The following is a 23,903-nucleotide window of genomic DNA, read 5'->3' as shown; positions in this document are numbered from 1 at the left end:
AAATGAAATTAAATTCTAAATGCTAATGCAAGAATAGAAAGAAGAAAAGCACATCAGCATTCAAAGATTGCCAGTCAAAGTGGGCTCTCAGATTTCCTACGGTACCCTGAAAGGATTTATACCCGTCTTCTAAGAACACGGGCATGCACGCACGGACACAGATTCTGTTGGTACAGACTGAAGAAGTAACACCTATATCTCGACAGTAGTTCTTCTCTAGGCTTGTCAATGAGAGCATCAGAACAGCTGTAGTTTCCCTTTCTCACCCAAAAACCAGAATCATACAATGAGATGAATCTATTGGGCAGATTGGTCTCCTTCCTGGGTTTTTGGTTATTCATGGGAGAATGCAGATGAAGAACCTAAATGCAAAGAAATTTCAACGCTAAATGCCCAAAAAAGAATTGGAAATAGAAGACCAATTACCCTTCTTGAAGAGGTTCAAGAACAGAGCAGGCAGCTAGGCGTGCCCACAGTTTTCTTTGGTGGTGAGACCTCTTATATAGTCAGAGGCAGATCCCTTGAACTTCCTACCATCCGCAATGTCAATATTCAATACAACCAAAACGGCCAAGAGGGCAGACCCGAAAGAGGAATAATACAGTTGTTTTCAAGCCATTTCAAGGTCTTCACTTTCACAAGACTAACAATTTTCAACTCACCCCATGCATCATGCGATGAGAAAAACATCTTGCTTATATACATCCAGCAAATGATCGAATGACAAACACAAGGACTATGTTGACTTGATGTATGCGCTATCGAATTGATTTTGAATATGTTGATTTCTATGTTTTTTGGAGAGCTTGATGTTTGGTTTTTTTTCCTAATTCCTTTTGTTATATATGGAATCATTTGATTCCCTTTTAACTGCATTTTGTCATAGGATGTTATTTTCTTTTTCTCGTCACGAGAAAAAGAAAATAACATCCTATGACAACGAGAAAAAGAAAATAACATCCTATGACAAAAAAGGGAATCAAATTATTCTCATATACAACAAAATAAAGAAATAAAAAATCAAACATTAAGCTCTCAAACAAACATAGAAATCAATATATTCAAAATCAATTCTATCATGCATACATCAAGTCACATAGACATGTATGATTTTTTATTTCTCATCAAGTCAAAATGAATATGTTGATTTCTATGTTTGTTTGAGAGTTTGATGTTTGATTTTTTATTTCTCATACACAACAAAAGAAATGAGAAATCAAACATCAAGTTCACAAACAAGCATAGAAATCAACATATCACTTAAATAACAATTTTTTTTTTTGATAGGTAACGTATCACTTAAATAACAAATATAAACTAAGGATTCAATCTGTCTAGGAAAGGAAGAGAGAACAAGCTCTACCAGGAAAATAAAAAACAAAAACATATCCTTTCAGCTAGGGATGGTTTTCTCACTTGAAGCACTTGGCATCCAGAAGAGCCTCTCCCTCAAAAGGCTCCTGATCTTCTATCATCTGATTCACACGCTCCTTTTGGGCCTCATCCGAGATGTCAACCTTCTTCCACTCATAGAGTTCCATGTCATAGCACTCATCAATTATAAATTGAGGTATCTCTTGCCCGCGGAAAAGCCACAGCCCCTTCACCTTGAATGGGGCCTCTGAGCCGATTACAAGCATCTTCCCAAAAGCATACTTGCGTGCCAGATCCATCCGCTGAAGGAATCCACCAACCTTGTTCAGAGTTACGAATGAGACGGTATTCTCGTCATTGTATTTGTAATCACAGAACCAAAGAGAATATCCCTCGGGATCATACATGTCCCAGAATCCTGCATAATCATGAACATATTCATTGTGAACTTCAAAGTTTTAAACCTTGAAGAATGAGAAGTAGAAAGCAGAGCAACCATAGCAACTTATCAACTAGGCTTGTTGTCACAGCTTAGCTGCCCAGGCCCACAAAATAAGTATAAATAATAACAATTGCTCAGTCAGAGTTCCAATTATTCCTATGTGGGAAGGCCTAATATAGTGGACTGACTATGTCAAGTCAAATTCACCTGTAATGGGCTTGCATCAATAAGGATTACCATTTATAGAAGATGAGAAAAGAGGCTTGCATCCATAACAGATTTCTTTTTTCATTTTTTTAATTAAAAAAAAAAGAAAGAAAAAGAAAGAGAGAGATACCTTTAATTGCAACCTCACGGAAATTGGTCTTGGTATTTGAGTAGAGTCTCTTCCATTCATCCAGAATCATCTTACTTGGGGGCAGCAGATCAAGAGGATTCTTAGGTTTGGGTTTTGGTGCTTCTTCCTCTTCCCCAACAGGAGCCTCTTTGGGCTTTGCTGGCTCCTTCTTGACTTCTTTCTTTGGTTCATCCTTGTGCTTTGGTTTGGCATGTTCTTTTGGCAGGGCAGGCTTCTTTGCAGACGAAACAGGTGGGACTGATGCAGTTTGCTCTACCTCACCCAAGATCTTGCTGAAATTTGGTTGATTAACCATGGTCCAGAAGTATCTCTCAACATGAGGGAACTCCGAGGTAAAGCTCTTAGTCATGAGCCGACTGAATCCCATATACAAATTGCATGTCATGACAATGTCAGCCAGGGTGACAGAATGCCCAACCAGGAAAGTGTTTGAAGCAAGATGTGTGTTCAAAGCACCTAATGCTCTCTTCAATGCAGCAATTGCAGCCTCCTCAAACTATACACAGAAAACTATGATCAGGAAGGATTAAACAATCAAGGAGCTAAACTGGAAAGCAAAAGGGTAGAATGCATTTATGATGTAAGAACATTAAAATTTTTGTGAAGAATAATAGATTAAAGAACAATATTACAACTACAAATGAACCCTAAAAATGTCTTTACTTAGGAGTATAGTTTATCATTATGTCATAGGAAATGACACATGAAAAATGAATCATTCCATTAATTTGTGATCACATGGGAAGGCACATGTCCATCCTCTCAAGAGAAGTCACTGTGCCATCAACAGCATTGTGGGAAAAAAAAAAGAAGAAATCCATGTTTGGTTTCTGCATATAAAAAGGAAATAGACAGGGAACACAAGAAACATTGAAATAAATATCCGTCTCCTGAGCAAAGAGACATTGAAGGACACAAAATTATTGGAACAGTTGACTGCTTTCTTACTTGGCCATTCTACCCCTAATTTTCATAAATGGGAAAACTCGACAATTTTCAATGCCAGAAAAAGTGCAAGAAATGCAATTCCATGCAAGCAGAAAATTTGGACTTATAGAGCCTCCATTTTTGGGCTCATTTTTCCCAAGAAGCAAAGAAAGCTTACTGTGAAATGATAAATGTCAAATTCAATGCCATACAGACAGAAGTACTCCTTTTCAATGCTATGACAAAATTCATAGGAAATACTGATTTCCATTCAATGTCCAAAGGCAAACAAGAATATTGACTCCACCCAACCCCCTTTCCTTTCTTGCCTCTAGGCGTGGAGTGAAGCATAGCAGAGAAATGAGAAAAATTATTAAAGATGATAATGGACCAACCGGTGGAAGGTATACAGCACGTCCCATCCTTGGTCTAAACCAATGCCCAATATTAGCATCAATCTCCAATGATGCAAAATCAATCCACTGCTCAATGTGGCCCTGGGAAAAACAAGAGGCAGAAGATAATAAGCCTAATTGTCCACAAGAAAGCAACAACACTTGTTTTTATACATTTATGGGCAGTGATGAACACACCACAGAAACAAATTAGAGTAAATAAACAAAAATTAAATAAGGAAAAAAATCAACTGGAACAGAAAATCTTACATATTCAATTGGAGAAGAGCCATAAAGGGGGTTGTCAGCCTTCAATCGTGTGACTGCAGCAACAAATAAAACTGTAAGTTTCACTCTATGCAACAAAGGAACATAAGGAAAACCATGAATGTTGTCCCACCATAACGTGCTATGGCATTGCTCTCAAATACAGGACCATCAGGTGTTTCCAACACGGGAACCTACATCAAAATAACATCCTTTTAGAATATTAAAAACCTAAACTCAAGTACCACAGATGATTCTGTACCTTCCCGATAGGGTTCATCTTAAGGAACTCGGGAGTCTTGTTGGAGACACCCATCTCAAAGTTCTGAGCCAGTTCAACTTTGATACCGCTGTACTCCGCAGCAATGAGTGTCTTGTAAGCATTTTTGTTCGTTTTCCCTGCATGCAAGACCTGCAAAGCAAGTCAAACAAATGTATTATTTCAAGAGATAATCAGTATGCTCAGAATCAAATCCTTTATCAACAGCTTTTCTTCCCCAAATTGCAAAAATTCCAAAATTGAAAACAAAAGAAAATTTGGAATAAAGGGAGTTGTTATGCCAGGTGGACGCTCCAACTTTCCACCTTAAGTGATTAGGTAAAAAGATTAATTTCCTTGTTCGATTCATCATGAGGGCGTCTCAGGAATACATAAATTACCAAACAAACATGTTTTTCACACTAAGCCAATTGAAAAAAAAAATCGTGAAAAGAAAAATATGCTATCAACTCACCAGAGCCATGGCTTATCGGAAAAACGTCTCCCTTCGATTTAGATCTGAACACATAAACAAAACACAAACCCATCAAAAAGGAACAACCAAAACCTCCGTTTGTTTCACTAGAAAACATTGGAAAAAGAAATAGAAAACCCAAACTTTACACTCAATTCGCTTAATTCTCCGGCTAAATAGTCTCTCCATCAAACCCAATACCAAAACTCAAATCCTTCTCCTTAGAAAAACTTCTCACTTAAATGAACCACAAACCCGACAAAAAGACACAATCAGAACTCCCGTTTGTTTCACTAGAAAACATTCCCTAAGAGAAAGACCCAAACTTTACGCCTCGTTCGATCTATATTCTAATAAAGCTACCAAAATTCACGTCCTTATCAATGGTAAAATCTTTTCCCCAAATAACATAAAAGAAATCGAAACTTTTTCAACTTCAAGAAACAATTTTCAATGCAAGCGAAAGGAGCAAACTGAAAGCAAACTGTGGAAGAAGAAGAATTAAGGAAATTGAGATCCAGTCATTCGGATTTGGGGTCGGAGAGAGTACCTTTGACCAGGAGAGTTCTTCCGAAGGCACACGAGAAGTGCGGCAGAGTGATAGACAAAAAGTGAAGAGGGATGCAACCTAGGGTTTTTGTAGAGAAGGGAAAGGATCCAAGGGTCAGATTAATAGGCTTCGGTCTTTTTATTTATTTATTTATTTTATTATTTTTGGGTCGGGTTATCAACCGGGTTTGAATATTCGGACATTAGTCTTGTTTGATTCCAACCCGGTTTTCCCATCTTCCTTATTAGGCCGTGTTTGGCTGCCTCATTCCTATTCAACTGATCCTTATATTTGATGGGCACCGGATGTGGGTCTCTCTGTCGGTCAAGGCATGAGCACCGTCCATATTTGTTGTGCAAGTAATATATGATCCGAACCGTTACATCAAGAGTAATTATGAGTTTAAACGCATAACTTTAAACCTAGAAAATATCGAAATTGTATAACAAAAATTCCTTAAAAAAATCATAGCCCATTTCTTTGAAAGATTGACTAAAACTTACGAGGGACATGCTCAAAAAATTCTTTGGGAGATACCTTGTTGCAGGGATATTAAGTGTTGGTACATGACCAATAATTATTATAAAATAGTTTTTGAAAATATTTTCCAAAAATAAATTGAGAATAATTTCCAAGAACAATTTTATAATGTTTTTTAAATAAATAAAAAAAAAACTATTTGGAAACTTATAATATTTTCAACTTATTTTATATATTTTTTAAAAACAATTTTTTATGTAATGCTTTATTTTCAATTATTTTTCATTATTTTTTAAAATAACTCTAAAAAATAGAAAACAACATATTATTTTATGTTATTAAGAACAAAAATAATTAAAAAATTTTGATTGTTAGATATATTTTCTCTTTTTTGAAGGCAATCAACAAATAAACATTTTTGTTTATATAGATGTTAGCCTAGATGTGAGATTATAATGTGTTTCATTACTCCCACTCACTCCATATCTCTCTCCCTCATCCTATGTATTAGAAAAATTAGGCTAATCCAATATAAGATAATCACCCTAGAGGGGGGTGAATAGGGTGATGGTTCATTTTTGCAAATTTAAATTATATGAATGTAAGAGACAATTATATGCAAATATAAAATAAAACAATATAAAGCCCATTGCATATAAAGTAAAATAATATGGAAGAGAAAATGCAAATACAAGATTTTTATAGTGGTTTGGCGCAACCCAACCTATGTTCACTCTCCTTTAACTTCAATCCTAAGCTTGAAGTTCCACTAATTCAATGCTTTAAATACAAGTCTTTAAGCAATACAATTGAATTATGATTGTAATCCACTCTCTTGGACTTTTGGTTCCAAGCACCTTTTATAATTCTTAAGAGATACTTCATTCTTGAACAACCCCTCAAGTGATTTCTTCTCAAAGATTTACAAAAGATAAGAATTAATCTCACAAAATCGTAGTACAAAATTTTAGACTTAAATGTACAAGAAAAACTAGGATTAAATGATGCACTAATGATATGCAAGTTTTAGAATAATAGTGCACTAAAAAACACTCTCCCAAGGCTCAAATATATTCAAGAAATATTTAAGAAAGTTAAGTACATGAAAAAATGAAGATTAAAAGGCTTTTTATATAGGAAAAATGTTAAATTAGCTATTGAGGGTGAGAAAATAAATGTTATACTTAATTAAGAAAAACACCCAAAGGGGGAGGGGGGGGGGTGAATTGAGTTTTTAAAATCTTTTCAATCACAACAAATTCAAGCACAATATAAGCAAAATAAAGAGATAGAGTTAAAGAATTCAAACTCGGGTTTTATAGTGGTTCGACACTTCCTTACCTACGTCCACTCTCCTCAATCTCCTAACCGAGTGAGAGTTCCACTAACTTGAAGCTTCAACCAAGCTTCCAATCTTCTTACACTTGAATTCCGGCTCCAATGAGCTCTTGCATAATCTCTTTAAGATTCAAGCCTCTTGAAGGCTTTAACACTCAGATTTTACAAGAACGAATCTCTCAACCTAACTTAAGGATAGCTCAAATACAAGACAAACCTAGGATGACACACAAGAGTGAACTAAAGGATATGCAAGTGATGATTTAATGCACTAAGAAAGAAATGAGAGCTTTTTGGTCAAGAACAAGTAGGTAGACAATTGATTGCAAGTGTTCTCTTGTCAATAAATGAAGCGAAGCTCTCGATTTATAGGTTTCTAAACTCGGGAGTCAAAAACAGCAAAAGGTAACCTCGATCAGTCAAGCTAGGGGTCGACCGGTTCACTAGCCGTTGGAGCATTTAATGCTTAACAGGTTACCGTTGCCTCGTCCGGACCTCGACCGGGAAGAGAAGGCTACTGGGAGAGAGAGAAACTTTTTGTGCATCCCTCGACCGGTCCTCGATCGAACGAGGGCAACCGGTCGACCGGTTCCTCAACCGGTTGAGCCGGTTGGGCATAGCCTCAACCAATTGAGCTTTTTGGCCTTGAAAACATCTCTTTTTCAATTCATTTCTTTTCTAACACTTAGGTAAGGTCTTTAGGTAAATTATTAAGCCAATTATAAAACATTTTGCCTAAGGTACATTTGTTAAAAACTCGAGTTTTAATGAAATCGAAGTTTTAAAGAATAAACTGAGTTTTCTAAGTTGCATGAAATGTGTGAAAATCCTAAGTGCACTCATGCATTCATTTTATATTAGTTTCTTATGATCACAAGTCTTCCAAGCATCTCGATCTTGTATCCATTTGGTCTTTTGATGAATTTTCGAGTTTATGCCTGAGATTCTTAACCATTAAACCAATTAGTCACTTAACCATGGTTTGTTATCATCAAAACCCGATTAGGAGAACCCTTGGGCTAACATAGGGGTTTGTTTGATCAAGCTCATGTTCAACCGGTTCACTAGTCGTTAGCATTTAATGTATGACAGGTGGTCGTTGAACCTTGACCACCCTTTGACTGCCTCCTCGACTGAAACTCGACCAGTTGAGGTTGAACCTTGACCGGTTGAACAAGCATTCTAGACAAGAGAGAAGGTTTTTGCACCCCTTGACCAATTGAGTTGAATAGGTCGACTGGTTCCTCATCCAGTTCAACCGGTTCAACCGGTTGAGCTGTTTTTAGCTCAACAACCATTTTTTTCAACTTAAAACCTTTTAAATAAGATTGGAAAACATTTTACACAAGATTTTAGTTGAAAACATGAAATCATTTTATTTTAAAATATTTAAAACAAAATAAATTTTGAATGATTTTAGTGCATAAATAAAGAATGTAATGCATGAAAAACCTAGTGCAGCAACAACTTTACAAAGAGATCTTATGAAACTTAGGTCTTGAAAAATACTTTTTTTTTAGGTCTTTTTCTTCTTATGAATTTCCATTTGGTTTGATTTTGTCTTTGTGATTGTCACTTTGGAAATCTTTTTTCCTAATCACACTTGAAATATAATCATTAGTTCTAAACTTTATTTTATTATCATAAAAAATGAGACTAGCCAAACTTTGATTTTACACTATGTTTTATACTATGCTTACCAAATTCATACAGTAAATTTTTCCTAATGTATGAATGTCTAGGATTATTGACAATGAAGCAAATCCTAAGGTAAAAAAATATTATAACCTTTCTAGCATGTCTATTATATTTTTAAAAATAAATTTATGTTTCCAATAATGATAAAAATGAAAAATGGAAATGCTTAAGGTTACATTTGGTTTCCATAAAATTTGAGAAAAAATGAAGGAAAATAAAAAATAGATTAAAACTCAATTATTTGTTATTTCAAACCTATTTTATTTATTTTAACTTATCAATAAAATGATTAATTAATTTTAAAATGCATAAGTTTCTAACTAGTTTTAATTATATTTGATTTTTTTTAGTATTTTTTATAGGACAACCAAACATAAGAAAATCATTTTTCTTACTATTTTTTTTCTTTCCTTAATATTTTATAGGAACCAAACATAACTTAAAAATTTAATCTATTGTGTTAATAAAAAAACTATTTTCAAATATACAAACAAAATAATAAACCGGTTCCAAAAAACAAAGCTCATTGTTGTTTAACCCTTTTGACATGGCATGTTATTTGAAGGGTTTGATGGAGTTGAGATCCATAAAACAAATGGATACTTGATAGATCAATTCATGATAGAACCTTTCACATCCTTTTTTAGAATCGAGCATCCAAAGTAGGTGATACTTAAAATGGTTATCCGTGGTTATCCACTAAAAACAAAAGACTAACATTGAAATAATGAATGGAGTTGGCTCATTCTATCCTATGTACCGATATTAATGATTGATATTAAAAAAGTTGTCTTTCGTCCTAACCCATAATTTAAACAAGACACTTATATGTCCTTATAGATGTTTCAAATCCTAAGGTAAAAAAATATTATAACCTTTCTAGCATGTTTATTATATTTTTTAAAATAAATTTATGTTTCCAATAATGATAAAAATGAAAAATGGAAATGCTTAAGGTTATATTTGGTTTCCATAAAATTTGAGAAAAAATGAAGGAAAATAAAAAATAGATTAAAACTCAATTATTTGTTATTTCAAACTTATTTTATTTATTTTAACTTATCAATATAATGATTAATTAATTTTAAAATGAATAAGTTTCTAACTAGTTTTAATTATATTTGATTTTTTTAGTATTTTTTATAGGAAAACCAAACATGAGAAAATCATTTTTCTTACTATTTTTTTCTTTCCTTAATATTTTACAGGAACCAAACATAACTTAAAAATCTAATCTATTGTGTTAATAAAAAAAAACTATTTTCAAATATACAAACAAAATAATAAACCGGTTCCAAAGAACAAAGCTCATTGTTGTTTAACCCTTTTGACATGGTATGTTATTTGAAGGGTTTGATGGAGTTGAGATCCATAAAACAAATGGATACTTGATAGATCAATTCATGATAGAACCTTTCGCATCCTTTTTTAGAATCGAGCATCCAAAGTAGGTGATACTTAAAATGATTATCCGTGGTTATCCACTAAAAACAAAAGACTAACATTGAAATAATGAATGGAGTTGGCTCATTCTATCCTATGTACCGATATTAATGATTGATATTGAAAAAGTTGTCTTTCGTCCTAACCCATAATTTAAACAAGACGCTTATACGTCCTTATAGATGTTTCAAATCCTAAGGTAAAAAAATATTATAACCTTTCTAGCATGTTTATTATATTTTTAAAAATAAATTTATGTTTCCAATAATGATAAAAATGAAAAATGGAAATGTTTAAGGTTATATTTGGTTTCCATAAAATTTGAGAAAAAATGAAGGAAAATAAAAAATAGATTAAAACTCAATTATTTGTTATTTCAAACTTATTTTATTTATTTTAACTTATCAATATAATGATTAATTAATTTTAAAATGAATAAGTTTCTAACTAGTTTTAATTATATTTGATTTTTTTAGTATTTTTTATAGGAAAACCAAACATGAGAAAATCATTTTTCTTACTATTTTTTTCTTTCCTTAATATTTTACAGGAACCAAACATAACTTAAAAATCTAATCTATTGTGTTAATAAAAAAACTATTCTCAAATATACAAACAAAATAATAAACCGGTTCCAAAAAACAAAGCACATTGTTGTTTAACCCTTTTGACATGGTAAGTTATTTGAAGGGTTTGATGGAGTTGAGATCCATAAAACAAATGGATACTCGATAGATCAATTCATGATAGAACCTTTCGCATCCTTTTTTAGAATCGAGCATCCAATGTAGGTGATACTTAAAATGGTTATCCGTGGTTATCCACTAAAAACAAAAGACTAACATTGAAATAATGAATGGAGTTGGCTCATTCTATCCTATGTACCGATATTAATGATTGATATCGAAAAAATTGTCTTTCGTCCTAACCCATAATTTAAACAAGACGCTTATACGTCCTCATAGATGTTTCTTCTTATTAAGTAAGATACTCAAATAACTAGGATTTGGCCATGCAAATGGATGAAAAAAGTATTGTTGTTTGATGAATGAAATGTTCTTTCTATGCAAAAACCCTAGTTCATAGTAGCCTCTTTGAGGGCATCATGTGCCTCTAGAAAGGCAATGAACATATTGTTATCCAAAGTTGGTGCAATGATGTAATCCCAAATTTAAGCAAAGAAATAAGAACACCAACCATATGCTTTTTAAAATCCCCCCATGTGGCATGTATGAGATTAGTTAACCCAAGTTTCTATTTGGTTTGACTAATTATCTTTCACTGATAAAGTTGGGTGCAAGATGGTGTTACAAGATAAACAATTATTATTTAACTTGATCCTGTTGAATTTCGAGTTTTGATCCCTGGTTTTGATTAGATGGGGTAATCTAATTTGTGGGGAAATGTTGCCTTAAACTACTAGTTTTTTTTTTAAGATTCATTATGTTTCTTTATACTATGTTTGGTTCACGTAAAGTATTATGGAAAGAAATTTTTTTTAAAAGTTAAATATAATTAAAATTATTAAGAAATTTGTATATTTTTAAATTATTTAACCTTTATATAAAAGATTTAAATATGCAAAAAAATGAAGTAGTATATAAAAATATTTTTATTTTCTTCATTCTTTTTTTTTCTGTATTTTCTCTTTATTTTCTTTCCCTCACATTTTCTTTCAAACTTTATAGGAATCAAACATAACTTTAAAGATTTATATTAAACTAAAAGGTTTTATATAAGAAAAATGCTATTATTTTCTAAATTATAGCTTATAGTACATTTTGAAAAATGTCACTCATCATGTGTGGATGATAAAAATTAATGGTAGAAAAACTCAATTAAATCAAAATAAATATTTATAAACCTTAATTTAAAAACATTGGCTAATTAATTTAGAATATATAATTTAATTAATTTGGTGAAAATCTAAATATAGATGACTAAAAGGAGAAAAGTATCAAAAGAATTTCAAAATGAAAAATAACGGTATGTTTGAGAACCGTTTTTTAGAATAATTTTCTATTAAAAAAAAACACTTTTGGTAATTAAAAACTATTTTTTGTTTTTTATGTTCTTAAAAATAGGAAATAAAGTGTTTTCAGATAACATTTTTTTAATTATTTTTCATTTTTTTCTAAGGGTTATTTTAAAAATAATTATATAAATATGTAGAATGATTAAAAATAAAATATAAGCTGTAAAAATTATATTTAAAACATATTTAAAAATATAAAAACAAGTTAAAAACATTTTAAAATTTTAAACAAAATTTTGTTTTTATAAAAATCCTAAAACAGTTTTTAAAGTCTATTTTCAAAAACTATTTTCTAGAATTGTTTTTAAAAAGAGTTATCAAACACACCCTAATACTTTCGTACTCTTTTTAATCAAACTAATAATTAGATACTTCGTACATATCATTATAAAAAATTGAAAAATTACTTTAAAAAGGCATCAAAAATATTTTTCTTGATTTTTATTACATAATTATTATGTTTTCATTTTTCATTTCTAAAAATAAAAAAATAAAATTAGAAAATGTCCAATATGTCTAATCGTGGAAAAAATAGAAGCATATCCAAATTGTAACTTAATAAATAGTATAATTAAATAAAGCTGTGTTTTATTAATTCTATATTTAAAATTTATTTATTTTAATGATTTGAATTTTGAATTTATTTAATTGGTATATATTTTATTTATTTATTTTTTTGGGAATCAAAATCAAATTTAATGAAAAAATTCAAATTAATTGGATTGGGAATTTGGGGAAAAGTCTAGGGGCAAATCGGTGAAATCAAATGATGGTCTGACAGCTCAGAGGGGCATTTTGGTCATATAAAGAAACCTCTCATGGAAACTCTCTCTTACTCGCTTTGTCCGCTCAGACTTTCTCTCTCAGGCGATTTCCTAGGGCTTCTGAGATTTTCTTTTCTTTTCTCGGGAAGGAAAAGAAAAAAAACAGTAACCAAACCAAACGGGCCAGATAGATGGCGAGAAGACCGGACGAGGAGTACGATTACCTGTTCAAGGTAGTTTTGATCGGCGATTCCGGCGTCGGCAAATCCAACCTCCTCTCCCGATTCACTCGCAACGAGTTTTGTTTGGAGTCTAAGTCTACTATCGGCGTTGAATTCGCCACTCGCACACTTCAGGTTGCTATCTATACATCTGTACATACATACACACTGTCAGTCATATGTTTTGTTTTTGAATTTAGTATGTTTGGTGTGTGTTTATTTGATTTGGAGTGATTATGTGTGGTTTGATGCAATTGAATTTTTATTTTTTTTCTAGAAGTTTATTGTAGATCTGGATTTGAGGAATGTTATTTGAAATTCGGATCAGTTTTAGTGGTTTTGTTGTTGGAAATGTGGTCGATCTGTTTGATTTGATTAATTGAATCGTGGACTGCAAGTGGAAGATTTGGTTTGGCGTGATGTTTGAAATTCGGGGAGAAATTTGTCATTTACTATGTTTTATACAAATGGAAATCCTTAGTACTAAATTTGTACTGCCGATAGTGTAAACTAAGGCAGATTTGTAACTTTCATTTGGTTATTTTAAGTCAGGAGTGTAAGCAGTAGTCGCTGTATCTCAATAATTTAGGGCTTGTTTGGTAGACGGGGTGAGGGCTTTTTTTCATTTTTGAAATTTGGAAAATTGGAATTGACAAAGAAAACATAGTTGTTAGCACATTTTTGAGAAAATTTCCAGAAAATTGGCTATTTTTTAAAAACATTAAATGTTTCTCTTAGTTTAAAAAGACAAGCACTCTAATAATTGAAAATGATCCAAAATGAGCATGTCAATTATGAAAATGAAAATGTTTTGAAAATTCCACCTTCATTTCCACTTTGAAACAAGTCCTGAAATTCAACCCATTTTGAATGGACATGGAAGTTTCTTTGCTTATGATAAGAAGTTACCCGACACTAAACTTGGAAATTTTCAGCAATCTTCAAGCAATGTCGATCAATCAGTCAATGATGTTTCATAATCATGTTGATTTGGGGTGAGCAACTGGAATCCAATTATTTCATGCTAACTTTCTATTTTAAACCATAATGTTGGAGGGTGTCTAAATATCATCTAGAAATGAGATTATAACAATAATATTTTAACATAGTATGTGAATTAACTAGTTACGGTCTTCTCATATTTTATATTTTAGTTTATGGTGTATGATGTGATTGGATCAATTTTTATGTTTTTTGAGGAAGTGGCATCACTAGTTGTTTATATCTATATTCTCATGTTTGGCTTACAATGAATTAATTCTAAAATGATGGAAAAGCTATTAATGACCACATAAAAATTTAAAATGGGTCTGTTGCAGATGCTTTAAGAGCGTCTTTTCAGCGTGGAAGGTAAGAAATCGTATGTTTGTGTGTCAAATTCTTTAATACAATGATGTGGACAATTTAATTGTTCTAAGATTGGACCTAAGAATCAATTTCACAAAGTTGACATGAATAGAGAGCATACAACAAATTTATCATACAGGAGGAAATTAATTAAATTAGTATAGAAAGGAAATTTGAGGTTTTGATACTATGAGGAGATTGGTTGACATCAATTTAGCTGATTCACTTGCTATTATTGGGAAAGCTGCAGCAGATGTGACTCTGCCTCAACATACAAGGAAAGTCTGCATATTTATCAAGTAAATATAATGTGTCCAATTTGATGCAAGACTCTTAAGAGTATGGAAAACAATATATTCTTAAAGTAGTTTGAATCATGTACAATCTATCTGACAGTCATTGAGATCTCTCTCGACAACCCACTTCTCTGTGGGGAAAAATTAAAACAGGAGGCCAACTATCAGCCAACTGTGAAATAAACCTTACCATGATGAACTAGACCTTATCAGCAATATACTTCTAAAGTAGTTTGAATCATGTGCTTAAATCTATCCAAAATGGGCGAGATCTCTCTCATTATCTTGCCTCTCTGCATGGAATAAGACAAAAGCAGGAAGGACACCATCGGCTAGCTTCAACTTAAAATTCAACCAAACCCTTTTAAAATATGGAGGTTCAAGACCTTACCTCGAGTTTTATGTGGGAGTCTTTTATTAGATGATGGTCCTTTGTCTTTAATCAGTTTTATTGATTGGTTGGGTTCTCGTTGAGGGGAGGTGTTTTTTTTATAGCCCCTCTTTTCTCTTGGTTGTGCCTTTTGGTGACCAGTGTATAGGACTCTTAATTGGCACCTCCTTTTAAGTATAGGACACTTTTATTTTACCTATCAAAAAAAAAATGGAGTCTTTTATTAGTATTATTATAAACTGCTATTGTCAGTGTTGAGAAGCAAAAGAAAGGTGACAACCTCCTTCAAGTGGTCAGACTAGTAATTAACAAGTTTAGACATTGTTGTGCATTAAAAAGCATCTGACATGTTGATTGTTGACTAGGAAAAGTGTTCTACATGTTGTAGATTTATGGTTATTTTTATATTGTATTAATTGTTACAGGTCGAGGGACGAACTGTGAAAGCTCAGATATGGGACACAGCAGGGCAGGAGCGGTACAGAGCAATTACCAGTGCCTACTATAGGGGTGCCCTTGGAGCTCTTCTAGTTTATGATGTAACAAAACCAACGACCTTTGAAAATGTAAGCAGGTGGCTGAAGGAGTTGAGGGACCACGCTGACTCCAACATTGTCATCATGCTAATTGGAAACAAGACTGATTTGAAGCATCTTCGAGCAGTTGCCACAGAGGATGCACAGGGTTTTGCTGAGAAAGAAGGGCTTTCATTCATCGAAACTTCAGCCCTCGAAGCAACCAATGTTGAGAAGGCCTTCCAGACAATTCTTGGAGAGATATACAGGATAATAAGCAAGAAGACCCTTTCTTCTGATGACCCTGCACCTGCTGGCATCAAAGAAGGAAAGACCCTTGTAGTCGACGGATCCGACACCAACACAAAGAAGACTTGCTGCTCTTCATTCTAAAAAGGTGATCTTAGTTTACCCTTCTTTTCTTATCCTCCTTTTTTTTTTTCTCCCAATTGGGGTGTTATTGTTTTGAATCTGCATTTTTTTTTTTTCATATCTACTTCCGAACTATATTTCATGGTTTGTTATTGGGATTATTTTTAAGGCTTTTTATTTATTGGCGTGCTTGCATAAGGTGATTCTTATGCATATTTATCTTAAATTAATTGATAATTTATTTTAAATTATTAAATTAGCATATTTATCTTCATAAATTATAATTAGGGTAAAGGAGACTGAGTAATAATGAAAGTTGTGAAATAATAAAAGATATTGTTGAGATAATTAAGGTAAACGAAGATAAAAAAGTAAAATAAATTAATTATTTTTACTTATTCTATAAAACTGTTTTTAATTCTAAGTTGTTTTATCGAATATATTTAATTTATATAATAATTTAAATTAAATTATTAGTTATTTTAAATTATTAAGTTGGCTTATCAAACATCCCCTTATAATAGATTTGAAAATAATTTTAAAAATATTATATTTTAATTAAACAAAATTGAAATGATTGTATTTTTTTTAAAAAAATCCCTTGGTTATATTGTCTTTCTTATTCCTTACTTTAGCAGTTGTAAATTCATGTTGACTGCGGACCGGGAAGGATCGGTGGCGTAAACTTTTCCTTACACCCATTACTGAGAAGTTCCTTCCCTTCCCCTGATTGGTTTGTTAGCGTCATCTGCGGATTTATACTATAATTTCATTTTAAATGTAAAACGATCATCAATCATCATCCTCCTTAAATTTCTAGAATACCATTTCTGTCCTCTAGAAACCCTTCATTTTCATTGCAGTTTTCATGTTGAGGAATGTTAGGAATTAGGATCGAAATCTCCCTCCGTACTTACATAATTTTCATGGGAAACTTGCTGTGGGACACACAGGATTCATTCCTTCTGTGTTCCTAGTCAGAAATGGAATTTGATCCCAAGGTACTCTGTTTGGAGCATATACTTTCCGACAGGTTTCTCGGAAATATTTTGGTTATGTTTAGTTTTTGAAAACATCAGTTTGTCATTTGCTTCCCTTCTAAAACACGGTTTTATTTGGAAATTGTTTTCAAAATAATTTTTTTTTTCTCCTAAATAAAAAAAGAAAAAAAATTATTTTCAATTTTTAGATTTTGGAGAAACAACCCAACTGTTATCTAAAACAGTTTTGTGCTCTCTAGAAAAAGAAAAAACAAGATTAGACCATCAAAAAAACTAATTTTTGTTTTTAAAAAATAGAAAAGATGGTATTTTTAGAAAATATATTTTAAAGTTATTTTTACTTGTTTTTTATTGAGTATTTTGAAAATAACTATATAAATACCTAAAATGATTAAAAATAAAATATTAAATATAAAAATTATTTTTAAAAACATTACAAATAAGTTTAAAATATTTTAAATTTACAGATGTATTTTTATTTTGCAAATCATGACAAAATAGTTTTCAAAAGTTATTTTTTAAAATTATTTTCTAAAACAGTTACTAAAGAGGACTTAAATATTTTGTTTTTGCAAACTCAATTTTATTTTACATTTTTCTTTTTATTAAATACTTTTCAATGTCGTAGGTAAAATTTTGATCTGATTAATTTATGCTTTCAGCATATACCTCTTAGTTTTTTTTTTTTTTTTTCAATAACACCAAATAAGCTGCGTTAAAAATATTAACGGTTTTATATTTGTAAAAACTTAAATCGAATTTAACGCCACTCGCGACTTCGGGTAAAGAGTGATCAATTTACGAGAAATAAAAGTTTTAAAACAAAAATATTTTATGGTAATAGTTTTCAAAAACAGTTTTTATAAACTATTATTCTATGTTTTATAAAAAAAAATATGTTTAGAAACCTAAAATATTTTTAATATTTTTTTTACATGTTTTAAATATTTTAAAATTAATTTTTATATATAATGTTTTATTTTTAATTAATTTAAATTTTTATATAATTATTTTAAAATAATTTTCAAAAATCAAATAAAAATAACTAAAAAAATTTATCTAAAAACACTCTATTTTCTATTCTTAAAAAAAAAAAACACACATACACACAATTTTTTATTACAAAACGTGCTTTCTGATTTTTTTGTCCTCAAATTCCCAATTAGACCCATAAATTTTATTATTACTATAAAGTACTAAATAAGAAAACCATTCCAAATCATTCGCCAAACATTTTAGAACTTGATTGTTAAAACTTTACCAATCCCTTCTTGTTTGTTGCAGGTAAACCCTATCAAACATAAGAAATTTCATGTTATGTTTGATTTCTAGGAAAATACAAGGAAAAAAGAAAGAAAGAAAGAAAGAAAATAAAACATAAATATACGATGCTTCAAACTCATTTTATTTAGAATAAATCCTTATTATAAAAATTAAATAATTTAAAAATATATAAATTTCTAACTTATTTTAATCCTATTTGATTTTCTTTCCCATTTTTTCATTAATACAAGAAAATCATTTTCCTAACCTTTGATATCGGTTTAGCACTCCAAGAACCACTCTAGTTGGGCGTATTCTTGAAGGTAGAAAAATAAGCAAACATACACTGGCATCAATTATCAGATGTTTGTCCCTTACGGAATTCCAAATGAAAGACATGGTCGGTCAATCTTGTAGCTGAATCTTGTCTGCTAACAAACCCACCCCTCCCAATCTACTCAAATCTTATCTCCCCCACAACCCAAGGCCCCAGGTCTTGACTACTTGTGTATGAAAACAGGCAAAATGTTTCATGTCCTACTGGCACACTCCTCCCAAAAAATTCGCCGACACTTGAGACAAATATGTCGCATTCTAAGACTTCTATCAAGCATGCAAAACCGATCCTGTGAGACATTGTGAGCATTTTCATTTCTGTTTTTCACAGGTTGAGTGGGGGTTTTGAGAGGCGAATGTGGGTAATTGTTTATGAAAGATGGATATGATAACATTCAGTCTACCAAATATTTACCACCTGGTTCACCATCTTACAACAGAGTTTCAAAAGTAACAAATAAAAATAGCTAACCGCAGCAGTTGCTGTTCTGCTGAATCGGCTGTCCCTTCATTTGAACGGTGCTTGATGACCGGGCGGTAGCATTTGGCTGGTTGCCCATTCTGCAAATGAAATTCGAGATTACTTTGTAGAAACTTGCAAAAGAGATGACTCCATTTTTTATAGCAGTAAGAAGGATGTAATCAATAATGGTAATCAGGGTATATGAATTGGTGAAGAAAGGTTATGTAATCTGAAAGTAGGAAAATGGGAAAGAAAGAAGTTGCTTTACTTTTTCTTAATCTCGCCAGCCATAGTTAGGAAAGCCTGCTCCACATTGATTGAGTCTTTAGCACTTGTCTCGAGGAAAGGGATCCCGAGCTCATCTGCAAATGCCTGCAGTTTGTATAGGTCCAGGACAGAGACGATAAGTGAGACCAGGATAGGCAGTGAAGTATGATCAAACGATAGCCACACCCTTCTCCCCCCAAAATACAGAAATTGTATGCTAAGAAACATTACTGATATATATGTCGATCCTTTGGCATCTGCTGTAGGACTGTATTGCATCAATCAATAAATTATCTATAATTATAAACAAATTTTGCAAACCCCAAGGAAAGCTACTTCATGCAGCCGGGTAACAACTTATATACAACCATGCAGAATTCTAGAAATATGGAGAGGTAAATACCAAATAAGCAGCTCAAAAGAAAAGCGCAACCCTGCAAAAGTTCACTCTTTAGAATGGGAACTCTTTGAGGCATAACCCATGCAAGTTTGGACTCGTCAAATGTCTCGAACAGACATTTTTGGAAATCAATGCAAACTAAAATTCTCCTCATAAAATGTATTTTAGAATTTATATGAAAATACCGTTCATGCATTCTCTTTAAGTATTTGAAACTTGTTCAATGCTCCACTTTAACCATTTCTCCAGAGAATGATGGGGACTTGAAGAGATATGCATATATCTAGCTTCAAATGAAAATATACAATCACAGCAAGAAAGTTTCTTTTTTTTTAGCAGAAAAACAGCACAGAAGTTCCTAGATCGAATTGTTGAGCAGTAAATCAGTAGTCAAGAATACCAAACAAAGCTGGATTCAATAAATGAGAATTCAAACTACAATAACAAACAATACCTTTGCAGTTTCTGTGTCCACGACCTTGTTCTCAACTAAATCACATTTATTCCCAACAAGAAGCTTGCACACAGAGTCATTTGCATATCTATCAATCTCATTCAACCACTGCTTCACGTTGTTGAAGCTCTCCATCTCAGTAACATCATAGACAATCTGTTGCAATCATGATGCATGTAAGAAATATTGAGCATATTACAACCTCAATAAAGAAATGAATGCATTTTGAATACATTAAATAAAAATACCATTTGATGTTCTTTTAGTTTTGGGAAATTGAAGTGCCCTTCAGAGTGCGCTTGGTAGTAATTTTAGGAAGTGTTTTTAGTCTTTTTTAACACTTGAAAAATTTTATCTTTTAAGTATTAGAAATATTAGAAACGCTTCCTAAAATCACCACCAAACATACTCCAATTTGTGAAATGTTACAAAATAAAGTGTTACTATGTGAGACCTTGACCCACAATTCCCAAATAAAAAATTTTGATCTGGAAAATTGATGTTAAGTCCATGTATTCCAAGGATAAAAGTTGGTGATAAGCATCTCAGTCGAATATATATATAAATAAAATGACAAAATCACACTCTCATTTGAATATATACTGATTAAAAATGACAAAAACATTCTCATTACTCATTAGTAACAAGATCTTCATGAATTGAAGATCTAAGGTTTGGAATGTATGTAAGAACTTGATGTGAGTCAACTTAATGTTAAATAAGAAGTGATCCTAGAAATATGAAGGATGAAGAACCGTATTTGCACTCAGCATCGCTGTTAAGCAAGGCATACTTCTATACAGAACCAGAACCAGAACCAGAAAAGTCACCCCAATCTTGATCCAATGCATGAAAGAAGAATCACATTAAAGGGACTCAAGTTTTATTGCACAAATAAATGGTCCCATGTAGAAAGCTAAAGGGAAATTTTTCTTACAATGATCCCATGTGCTCCTCGGTAGTAACTGCTTGTTATGGTCCGAAACCGCTCCTGTCCAGCAGTATCCCACTGAACGGACAAACAAGTAGAAACTACATCAAATGTTACACAAAATCAAGATGAAGATTCTCTTAAACAATTACAAAAATGAATCTCTCTTGAATGCAAATGTTCCAAGAGCATAAAAGTGCAATGATCAAAAGTGAAACAAGGGAGAAAGGAAAAACATACAAATGAAGTTGACATATACTCTCCTATGATCGTACTCGGTAATAGGTATCAAATGATTTATAAGATAGGCACTAGCACATATACTTATAACAAATATTGTATAATTAGGTATTCATTTTCTCATGAAATGCAAGCCACGTAAAAGACGAGTTAAGAAATCTATAGAATTTTCCTCTTCTTCCATAAACAATTCAGAACAATTAATTCTAACATCATCATAAACATTTTTAGATCTCTATTTGACACTATAAATTGTTCCAAGAAAACCTAATTACTAACTGTAAATTGAAATCTTGAAATGCACCAGAGTAGCAAAAGTGTTATGACCAATTGACAGTGCAGCATCCTTGCAAATAAGTTCCAACTAAGCAATATTTATAAGCATAAAATAAATAATAAGTGCAAGTACCAGATTTTCTTAATTTACATGATTAGGGAAACCCGTTGTAATTGAGCTTTAAGGCTCAAAAGGAAAAACTGTCTTGATAATTCCAAAAAAGTGCACTGGGTATTTCCACCTATTTAATATGTATATAATAATCTACTAAGATGCCAAATCAAATCGTACCAAATCTGAATGTAGTGCTTTTAAGGCTCTCGATCACCAAATGGAGATCACTAAAACTCAGACTGGTTGATCAATGCTTGTACTCGGGAAATGTGAGCAATTAGATTTGATTTAGGAGTGTCCCCACTATTCATTACAGTTTCTTTCAAAGAGACATTTTGCAAAATTGGTAAGTAGGGAATCAACCGACAAAAAGATTGTAAGTATGAGTTAGAAATGGGAAAACCCATCAGTCAGCAAGAGAACATGAAGAATAGCTAGTCTTTGAATACAATTCTAGAGATGAATCAAATTGCCATCCAAATTAAATTCCTCTAAATTTCCAAACACCCAAACATAACCAAAATTTATTTTAAATGAATGCTCAGAAAAATTCTATTTGTTGAAATTTCAGAGTTAAACGAAAACAACAAACAAAAACAAAAAAAAAAGGATCTTTACTCACAATCTGCAGCTTGATTGTCTTCCCATCCAGCTCCACAGTTCTTATTTTCTAACGAGAAAGAAAAAGAAACCGAAATTTTCAATTCAAATCATCCACAAGACAAACACTTATACTATCAACAAATATATATAGAAAGACTCACGAAATCAACTCCGATGGTGCTAATGTAGCTGTCCACATACGAATCATCCTGAGATCACAAAAGTTGACATTGATTAACTACAAAACCAACTTCCAAGCAAAACATTAATGCCCTATCAAGAAAAAAAATTCAACAACAGAGCAAATGTCCAACGCCATGAGAAGGCCAACTCACGGCGAATCTGAGAAGAAGGCACGATTTTCCGACAGACGAGTCTCCGATGAGCAGAAGCTTGAACAGATAATCGCTGCAAGCAAAGTTAGTGTTAAAATTTGCGGAAAGAGTGAGGGGAAAAAAGAAGAAAAAAAGTGGAAGCGGAGGTGTTTGTATAGAAGGAAGAAGAAAAAAAGTGACATACTAGTCGTTGCTCATGTTTGGCCAGAAGGAAAGATTTTCCGGGAAAATGGAAGGGAAAGTGATCTCTCTCTCTCTCACTCAGTCTAAGCTGTCAAATAAATGCCTTCCCACCTTATGATTTTGTTGGCTATTTTTTTTTTAATTGGAAGCCGTCCTTTTCTGCTTTGTGTGAAATGACTAACTTACCCTTCAGTCCTACTGTCATTTATGGCTAGGGTTTTATCCTGTTTGGGCCATGGGAAAGTGGAGTTCATCCAATGGGAAAGTAATTTTTTCATAAGTTGCTTGAATTGATTATCGAAATGATATTGAATGGTAGGATTTTTTGGTTTTCTAAAATGAAAATGATTGGTTTTTTGAAATTTGATTTTTCCTAAACCTTCATTGTTGAACACGAAAAAGAAAATGATTGAATTTTTGAAAATTTATTTTTCTTAAAACTTCATTGTTGAAGACTCAGAAGAAAATGATTGATTTTTTTAATATTAATTTTTTTTTTGAAAACTTCATTGTAGGAGACAAAACGTGGGAGTTGTGTTTGGATGCCAGGAAACTATGATTGTGTTTGGACGACAAGAATCCAAATTCATTATTGTCGTATTAATCCTTTGATTGGTTATTCATTTAATTAACAATAAATAAAAAGGAAGGTGATTTAGAACATGGAAATTATGAGGGAGGAATTAGGGAAAAAAAATTATAAAAGTAAAATAAAAAAATGATTTTTAATTGATATATTTTTTTTCATAAAAAAAATATGAAAATGTTCAAACTCCTAAACAAAATTTTTTCCTAAAATAAAAAATAAAAATTTAAGGTTGTGTTTGGTTTATAAAATATTTTCTAGATTTTATTTATTTTAAATAAGATTTTCATTTTTAATATATATATATATATATTAATTTCTCTAATAAATAAATAAAATACAAATACAATAATTCTAAAATAATATCTAATGTTAAATATATACGAACTTATTTTAATTGAATTTATATTTCTCTTTATGTTTATAATATTGAGTTGTTTTAGCAAGATATTTTATGTAATTTTTTTTTTTCAAATAAAATTATGAAACCATAAGGCTTTGTA

General features: G+C 31.8%; 3 protein-coding genes across 4 annotated transcripts; 1 reads left to right on the top strand and 2 right to left on the bottom strand.

Moving 5' to 3' along the window:
* Positions 1–1,228: 1,228 nt before the first annotated feature.
* Positions 1,229–5,114, bottom strand: LOC117926571 (elongation factor 1-gamma-like). Its single transcript, XM_034845707.1, has 8 exons — positions 5,048–5,114; positions 4,498–4,541; positions 4,026–4,175; positions 3,897–3,957; positions 3,767–3,819; positions 3,497–3,598; positions 2,154–2,670; positions 1,229–1,792 (listed from the first exon to the last, which is right to left on the bottom strand). The coding sequence occupies exons 2-8, from the start codon at positions 4,504–4,506 to the stop codon at positions 1,413–1,415; spliced, it is 1,272 nt and encodes a 423-aa protein (XP_034701598.1). The 5' UTR covers positions 4,507–4,541; positions 5,048–5,114; the 3' UTR covers positions 1,229–1,412.
* Positions 5,115–12,891: 7,777 nt separating this feature from the next.
* On the top strand, positions 12,892–16,145 carry LOC117925871 (ras-related protein RABA2a). The gene is made up of 2 exons (XM_034844981.1): positions 12,892–13,161; positions 15,486–16,145. The coding sequence occupies exons 1-2, from the start codon at positions 12,997–12,999 to the stop codon at positions 15,966–15,968; spliced, it is 648 nt and encodes a 215-aa protein (XP_034700872.1). The 5' UTR covers positions 12,892–12,996; the 3' UTR covers positions 15,969–16,145.
* A 2,751-nt stretch (positions 16,146–18,896) lies between these two features.
* On the bottom strand, positions 18,897–22,915 carry LOC117925851 (ras-related protein RABD1). Of its 2 annotated transcripts, XM_034844963.1 has the most exons (8): positions 22,816–22,915; positions 22,632–22,704; positions 22,458–22,505; positions 22,316–22,363; positions 21,069–21,140; positions 20,132–20,287; positions 19,279–19,382; positions 18,897–19,108 (listed from the first exon to the last, which is right to left on the bottom strand). In XM_034844963.1, exons 1-8 carry the CDS (start codon positions 22,827–22,829, stop codon positions 19,015–19,017), a joined length of 609 nt encoding a protein of 202 aa, XP_034700854.1. In that variant the 5' UTR covers positions 22,830–22,915; the 3' UTR covers positions 18,897–19,014. The 2 variants fall into 2 exon arrangements, with proteins under 2 accessions (XP_034700854.1, XP_034700855.1); XM_034844964.1 differs by lacking the exon at positions 22,316–22,363.
* Between the last annotated feature and the right edge of the window lie 988 nt (positions 22,916–23,903).

The sequence above is a fragment of the Vitis riparia genome, chromosome 12 (genome assembly GCF_004353265.1).
Source record: "Vitis riparia cultivar Riparia Gloire de Montpellier isolate 1030 chromosome 12, EGFV_Vit.rip_1.0, whole genome shotgun sequence".
Lineage (NCBI taxonomy): Eukaryota > Viridiplantae > Streptophyta > Magnoliopsida > Vitales > Vitaceae > Vitis > Vitis riparia.
This window is presented reverse-complemented; position numbering and strand designations above follow the sequence as displayed.